The sequence below is a fragment of the Chionomys nivalis genome, chromosome 9, assembly GCF_950005125.1.
Source record: "Chionomys nivalis chromosome 9, mChiNiv1.1, whole genome shotgun sequence".
In the NCBI taxonomy this organism is placed as follows: domain Eukaryota; kingdom Metazoa; phylum Chordata; class Mammalia; order Rodentia; family Cricetidae; genus Chionomys; species Chionomys nivalis.
In genome coordinates this window covers 28398941-28407314 of record NC_080094.1, presented here as the reverse complement: position 1 = coordinate 28407314, position 8374 = coordinate 28398941, and the positions used below count along the sequence as shown (strand labels likewise).

At 44.0% G+C, this 8374-nt stretch overlaps 1 protein-coding gene across 1 annotated transcript; it reads right to left on the bottom strand.

The window, feature by feature from the left end:
- Window positions 1–917: 917 nt before the first annotated feature.
- Window positions 918–1223, bottom strand: LOC130881981 (60S ribosomal protein L37-like). Its single transcript, XM_057781848.1, has one exon. It carries the CDS (start codon window positions 1209–1211, stop codon window positions 918–920), a length of 294 nt encoding a protein of 97 aa, XP_057637831.1. The 5' UTR covers window positions 1212–1223.
- Window positions 1224–8374: the final 7151 nt, after the last annotated feature.

The following is an 8374-nucleotide window of genomic DNA, read 5'->3' as shown; positions in this document are numbered from 1 at the left end:
GAGGCTTACTTCTTTCTTGCCCAGAGAGATGCTCAATACAGAAGGGGAAGGAAAACACATAAGCATTTCCCTTGAAGGATGAGACCTGGAGGGCACACATACTAACTCTGGTCAATTCCACCTGTCAGAATAGCATCCCCTGGCCTCGCACAGCTGCAGGAGAGGCTGGGAAGTGTCTGGAGACCAGGGTTTTATGAATAAGAGGAAGAAAGAGGGGATGAATATCGGGTGCTCAGTTGAAGACTACGGAGGACCACTGTGAACCATGTACTTAGTCTGCTTTAGACACTCATCAGCTAACCTTAGTTCCTAACAGACTCTCAGTTTTACTGATTATAAAGGCTCTTTATTAATCAAATGTGAACAGCAGGAATGCAAATTTGAAACTGCTTGCTGTGCTCTTAAGAAAGAACAGTGATTTCTGCTTTAAGCAATTTGTCATTCAAAAGGCATTTTCAGCAATGTTCTTTGAGTTTGAGTAGCTTAGCTGCAATTTCAGAACAGGGTTCTCCCAACTGTGTTTTACATATGTCTCATGAAATACTTTTGGGAAACAGATGCATAACCTCCTCCTCATGATGGAACATACTGTACATAGACATAAATGCTACAGGGGAGGGTTCCGTTTAACTTTTAACCCACTGTATGCCAAACTTATCACAGAGGCCCTTCTTACCATGTCTCTTTTCCATTCAATGAACATTTCATGGAAGTACATCTGTGGTACTTGTTAGCATGGTTGCTCCTCTAGATAAACAATATATGTGGTTCAGAAGTTATTGCCTGCTCTGAAGACTCTTAGCTGCTAGGACTAACTGTGAGACCCTAGCTAGGTCCCCACAGTCATTGGGTTTTGTTTTTCTTTTTCTTTTTTTTTTTGGAAACCAGACCATTTATTTTATGACAGATTGAAATCCTCACGATGAACTGGATGCTGCAACAGCTGTCCTCTTGGGTTTAGGGGTTGTCCCTTCACGGAATCCATGTCTGAATCTTCGGTAGACAATTTCTAGGTGCCACATCCGCCCAGTTCCGGTAGTGTTTCGTCTCTTAGCCTTGGCACTCCAGTTATACTTTCTCTTGCGCTTGGCAGGATAGCCGCATTTGCCACAGGTAGACTTCTGAAGGTGGTAGGCCTTAGAGCCACAGCGGCGGCACAACGTGTGCGTCTTGTTGCGACGCTTTCCGAAGGATGACGTTCCTTTCGTCATCTTGCTTCTGCCGCCGAGACCAAAGAGACCGGAAGAGCTGGGTTTTGTTTTTCTAACTATGGTAAGAGATAATTTGGCCAGACTGCCTCTAAGTCTGTATATTAGAGTTTGTGTGTCTTCTTTGTCACTTTGCAATGAATAGACCTAAACAGCATTACTTTGGCAAAAGTAGTTTCTTGGGGCACAGACTGAGGCTGCTTTCATGGTAACCCCAGGTCTTTCCTGGGACAAGGTTACCGGTCTTGATGAGTTAGTTTTTAATGATGAGTAAGGGAATGAAAGAATGAATGAATGAATGAATGAATGAATGAATGAATGAACTCTCCAGACAAGTGAAAACATTACTGTATTTAAGGGAATGGAATGTTATTGACCTCACACAGAAAAACCACTGTGAAGCACAATTAATAAAAGCTCAGAGAGAGAAATTGGGGTTCAATCTGGAGATTCAAAAAACAAAATGGCTAGACACTGGCTCTTACCTCGACCTCAGTCCGAAATGGCCACCCTGCCTCCAGGAATCTCAGAATGAGACTGAGATTGAGAGCTGTCTCCTCCTGGCTTATAATCCTCTCTAGTTCTGGGACTAAGGACGTGTACCAACTGGTTTCTATAGCAACTAGTGTGATTACTGGGATTAAAGGTGTGCGTTATTGCAGCCTGGTCCATAAGTCTGGCCAGTGTGGCTGTTTTACTCTTGGAACTTCAGGCAGGTTTTATTTATTAAAATAAAAATGAAATTCTGCTGCACCACTGAGTAAGCCCTGCCCACTGACTTGCTCTCTTGGTCTGCAGTGATGGATTTGATCTACGTCATGGACATGGAGCAGGCCAGGAAACAATGGCCACCCATCAAAGTAAATCTCAAAGGCAAAGTGTTTCTCCGCTGCTACTTAGATTGGAATTTAGCCCTGCTGAGAAATTTTCATCTTGTCATGGGAAAATGTTTACTAGAATGCTGGAGGGAAGCAGAAGACACAGATCTGGATGGGACTTATTGTTCTAATTCTGCTAGGAAACTGTCTCAGAAGTAGAGAGCAGAGCAGAGGTCTCCATCCCTGCAGATGATGAGGGGATAGGATGCAAAGGTGTTGAGGAGGATGGAGTGTTAGTGTTCTCTGCACAGTGGGGCAACTATAGGTGACAGTAGCTCACTGGGTATTTCAAAATGGCTGGAAGAGAGAACCCAACACAAAGAAATGATGAAGAATTAAGGAAATAAAAACGTTGATTGTCCTGACTTCATCTTTGCCCATTTATCAAGTATTAAAATACCACACTGTGCTTGGAAATATTGTGAGTGTCAACGACCATTATTATCATTTGTTACTATTGGCACAACTACAGCAATTTGTATGGATGCAGGCAGAGGAAAAGCTGGAAAGAAACCTACTGGTATACTTCTAAGCTTTATCGCTTTTCACACTTATTTTATGGCAGGAAAGTTAAAAGTGACACTTTTATTATTATCATTATTAATTAATTTTTATTTTGTTCTTTCCTATGAATAAGCTAGTTTTACAATTCACCCTTATCAGTAATATCTTATTCTCATTAACTGTTCATCTCCAACATGTTTGCCTTGTATAGCCTTTGTACTCTGCCTAGGTTTGTTACTGATGCAGACAGCTTTAGACTTCATGGCTCTAGGCAGTGAACTAGATGTTCCCAATGACTGTACTTCTAGCCCTGGGCTACAAGGAGAGGTTTGGGCCCTAGTGATGGTTCAGCACACACTAAAGATGGTCGCATTAAAGTCTCCAGCACTCCCAGGGTAACATGTGCCATAGGTCTAGGGCTTCTAGAATAGGCTCATCCTGCTGGCCGTCACCTGCTCTTCCTGGAGAGCTGGCTTTGGCAAAAGAGAAGTGGTGTTGTTGTGTGAAGCTTTCCAGGTTCCAGGGAGCACAGACCTTGAGCCATCTGATTTAATGCTTTCTTTGTACTGCAAAAGAAGGAGATTTGCCTGAAGGCCATTTGAATGCTCCCACACTTAAAAAAAAAAAAGAAGTGGTTTTCAGTTTTGAATCAGACAGGGAATTGTAGAAGCTACCTTTGTAGGAGTCTCCAAATGAATGATAGAGGAAGAGGAATGGTCTCCATCATTTTGTTTTAATGGGAGAATAAGAACACTCCAAAGTTAATTAACTCCCTCCCCAACCCCGTTCTCTCTCTCTGTGTGCATGTGTGTGCGTGGGTGTGTGTCAGTATGTGTATATGAAATGGTATTCATATTCACGTACACATTTCTGAACTTCCCAAAGGATGACGTAGGCTTTGACTACTTCATTTCATGAGTCGCCTTGTTCATTTGAAAATGAACAAAAACCTAAATAAGGTAATAAAATGTGTGGCATATATTCAGTGTTTACTTTGCAAACATAAGCTTTTTTTCCCCATGGTGACTTGCAAAGGCTCCATTTGGAGCTTATATAGTGTGTAAATGTATGGTCTGCTGTGCTAGACAACCTTAACCCATGAAGTCTGCTTGGGGCTCTTCTCACCCAGAGACCCCATGTACCTATGAAAGAAGAGACACCGTGTGAGCTTCCCCAGCAGCAGGACTAGGGCAGCTGCTGGCCTTGAGAACCATTCCCAGATGTTCCGAATTCAGGCATGCTTGCTGGGGATTCTCCCAGCTTCACCCCCCTCCCCCCCCACACACACACTACTGACTCCCTGGCTGCTTGGAGAGAAAGAACAGACAGGATCACATGACATGGACAGCATGGACTTGACTTCCCTGACCCTTATGGGATGGAATTTCCCCCCTCGGCATGGGTAGCTCTGAAGGCTGAACCTCCCACAGTTACGGAGCCAGCAGCTGGCTGGCTGCAGACAGCCCAGGAGCCCCCAAGCATGGGAGAAAGCTTTCCGAACCACAGAGCATGAGATTTAATTAACCTTATCTGAGCTACAGACCACAATGGCAGCTCTGCTCTGTGGTGCAGGTTCGCTGTTTCGTCTGGAGGTTACCACCCTGCTAGATATGACAACTGAATTCTGCAACAGCTCAGAAGGTTCCCTGGGAGAATGGGCACTGATGGAGATATGGAACAAACCAAGGACAGGGTTTGAGATTGGGACCAGGCCTGGTAGGGAAGACTAAGAGGGCATCCCAGAGGAGATGAATCAGGGTGATGGTGGGGTAGGATAGCAGGGAGGAGAGGCTGGTCAGCAGTCATGAGAAACGGCCATGGTTGATTGCAGAGCAAGTCCAAGGCTTATGAAGACATGGACTTTGCATACATCAAGGATGCATGTTCTAACAAATATGGCATAGGGTCACCTAAGTTTAGCAGTTTAGAGCTCAACAGCTTAAAAGAAGACCATTAAATGCAGAGAAGGGGAGCGATGACAGTACTTGGAACCCATAAGGTCATCTCTGTGTCTGTTGGTCCTTGAGACTATGAAACTAGCTAGACCATCACCAGGCAGAGACTTGTCATCTGCTCTTGGTGCCCACTTGGGACCTCTCCTTTCCCTATATATGCTTACAATGTTAGGCAATACTCTCCAGGTTGTTCCTTGATCCCATGAAAGCTGCTGGTTCCTAGGACCATGTGGCTTCTCCCACTCACAGAAAAAAGCAGGGTTGGCCATGGCTCTGGAGGAAGAACACAGCCCAGGAACTGGCAGAATTCAGATTATCAATTGCAGAAAAAGAGTCAAGAATAGGAAGAGGAATGATAAACAGCCCCCCCCCCCAAGTGACCAGGGCGTAGTGACCCTCATCTAATCTAGCCTTCTGGATGGCTCCTCCACGGGCAGTAGCTGTGACTATTGTCGTTGACAGAGACTGGAAATCCCTGGACAGCAGGCAGCACAAGGAGCTAGAATGGAGCAGTGAAAGCAGCCCTAAAAGGGAGGCACATGACTTACCACATTGGCTTAGTTGGGTCAGATGGGCAGCACAGCTTGGCAAATCCTGAGAGCTCAGCAGGTGGGAATAGTGTGAAGCTTAGCGAGGACCTGCAGAAAGGGGGATAGATAATAGAGACAAAAGAAGGCAATGGATAAAGAAGCCACTTTGTTGAAAGTAGCCATTTCTATTGAAATAATCACACTGTACCCTATAAATACTTACAAGTGTTCTGTTAGTTAAAATGGTCAAAGTGGCTCTATAGAGAAACACTTAAAAAATAACATTGTTTCAGACTGATAAAGTTGTTATACAGGAAGTACAGAGAATGCCCAAATCTGGCTCTCACTCAGATTCCCCAAGTGTGAATATATGTATATATATATATATATATATGTGTGTGTGTGTGTGTGTGTGTGTGTGTATACATTTATATATTAACCATCTTTCTATTTCTCTGCTGTACTTCTTTATATGTTCCCACGTGTCCCTGAAAAACAAGAACATTCTGGCACTAACTTTAAACATTATCCAAATCAGTAAATTAAGACCAACACAAACCTATGATCTAATCTACAGACCCTGTTCATGTTTCACTCACGATCCCAATAGCATCTGAGAAGAAACAGAACCCGGCTCCAGCTGCAGAGTGCTGACATCCGCTTGGCCCCGGGTAACACAGAGGAACTCTCTTCTTCCTTTATGTTTTCTGGCCTGCAATTTTTGATGACTCCAAGTCAATTTCACAGAACAATCCTTCAAGCAGACCATTTAAAAACTTGCGTCATAGGTGGACCCTTACTCCCTTGGCCAAAAAAAGCTGTCCTATAGAGCAGGCATCAGACTTGAATCTCAGGACACAGAGTCTGTTTGGATAAAGAAATTGGGGCATATTTTTTGGCAAATCTATAGTCCACCTTGACTAAAATGAGGGCAGCCTTTAGACTGTCCCTTCTCCCCAGGGAGCTGTCTTTTCCTCTTCTCTGCCCCCCCAGAAAGACCATTACGGTGTTAGGACCTATACCCCCAGCAGCACAGAGATCTTAGAACCTACCTGCCCCGTCACCTCATGGAGAAGATTCTGAAAGATGACCATGAAGGAAATCTTCCATGTGAGAAAGAATCAAGTATGTAGTACAATGCTGATCAAAGACCCCAAGGAAACCCTGTATAAGAACTCAGTCTAGACACCCATGAGATTTTGACCATCAACCAATGCAAAATTTGGTTTGTATTTTCATGAGCAGGCTGGAGAAGACTCATGCAGATAAAAATATGAATCTGAGTCAGGAGATTTCTAATAGAGTCTTTAGAGTTAGGGTCAGCTGAAGCCAAACTATGAGCCCAGCCTGTGCCATCCCTAAGCTTTTCTGCCCCTCTTTCCATGCTATGGCTTACCCCATTTGATGCCATAGAGCCGTCAAGCTCCACAAACACTGACTGAGCATGCCTTCACCCCAGGCTGGATTGGGCTGCACCTGCCTGGCACATGGTGACTTCTCTGACCTTCGAGCACTTGTATCAAACAAGCCCTATCTCCTGTACTCCCCAAAATATGTTCAGTATGTGCCCTTTTCCCAGAACTCTGTTTCTGAGAAAAAAAGGAGGCGAGGAATCAGGTCAGATTCTGTACATGGTGCACCCTTCACCCTCTGCTTCCCAGCAGCATCTTGAGTCACTCACTCCCTATACTACACTGACTCCCACCAATCTGGGGAGGGGCCTTGAGCTCTAAGCAGTCACTGCCCAAACATGAAGATGCTCATTTGCTATTTCTATGGTTTGGGTAGCTATGAAAAAAGGGGACTGATTTCAACTTCAAGAGTGGAGGGGTGATGTCGATGTGTCCATTGAAGCTAGGCTCCCCATGATCCGTCAATTTCTGAACTTTGCCCAGTTTTGGTTTTCTGTGATGTAAAGGGAGGCTTCTTTGATGAATGGTACATTTTTGGGGTGTATAACAATAAGATTTAGAGCATAGTAAGAAATTATGTGAGTCTAGCAAAGTGGGGCTGGTTAATTCTTTTCTAAGATCTATGGCCTCACTAGCCATGGGAAGCCAGCTAGATATCCAATGTCAGGCATGATTTCTCTCCTGTTGAGTGGGTATTAAGTCCAATTAAACAGCTATTGGTTGCCACTGATAGGTGGCACTCAGTGAACCTTTATGCATATCCTACTGTGCTGGTAATTGCCGTGGTTCAGAGGCTTTGTAGCTGGATGGGGCTCTTAATTGCAACTTCTTTTTTGCCTTAGCAGCTGGCATAGTATTTTCTGGAACCATGGAAGCTAGACAAGAAGCTTTTGGGTCAAATCCAGCTAAAATCTTCTGTGTCTTATGTCCTGAGTGTACCATGTCTTCAGCAATACAGTCCCACCCTCAACCCCTGGTGGGTAACCAAGGGTGACATCATTAATCTATACTGTTTTGGGAGTCACTTGGGATACCCTGAATAAGTACTTGAAAGGAAGTTTCTCATGTCTGAGGCTGGAGTTTTTGTTAGTCTGTGGTTCTTGTGGGAGCCATTGTTAGCTTAAGTGGCCAAATACACACACACACGTACACACAAACACACACACACAATACATATCTATGTTTAATTTTCTATATTGGCTTTTGTGGCTCAGGGAACACCTGAGAAGAGGGAGCAGAGAGATTATAAAAACCAAAATACCAAGAAGTCTGTTGTGCAACAGTCTCTCCTAGAAGTGGCTGTATAAGCAAAACTAGAACAATGGACGTATCGATGTGGAAATGGGAAGTTTTCTCCTCGAGGTCTCACTCTTAGACAAATAACAATAGGCAACTGCTGACTTCTGGGAGAAGGACAATTAGTCTTTCCCAGGGATAAGCCCCCTATTTGTAGGCCAGTTCAGAGTGTTCAGTCTTGAAACCATAAACGCACAAACAAAAACAGACTCAGCAGGTTGTGTGTGTGTGTGTGTATGTACATATATGTATGCAACAATAATAATCAAAGAAAAAGGAGCTATCAACTTGAGAGTAAGGGTGACATGGGAGGGGTTTGAGAGAGGGTTGCTGGAAAATTCTAGGAGGAGGAAAGGGAAGGGGAAAGAGATGCAGTTCTATTTCAATTAAAAACATCAAAATATTTCAAAAATAAGAATATAGTCCGAAAGCAAAAATAATGGAAAGAATGGGTACCAATAAGATGGCAAGGACTAGGCTCAGTGACCTCCAGTGTGTAGGGTCACTCTAGGGTCATAGGAATGTCAGGCATTCTTTCTTCTGCTTTGATGAGGACTCCAGTGTAAAGATAGTCAGTTGAGGGGCTAAGGC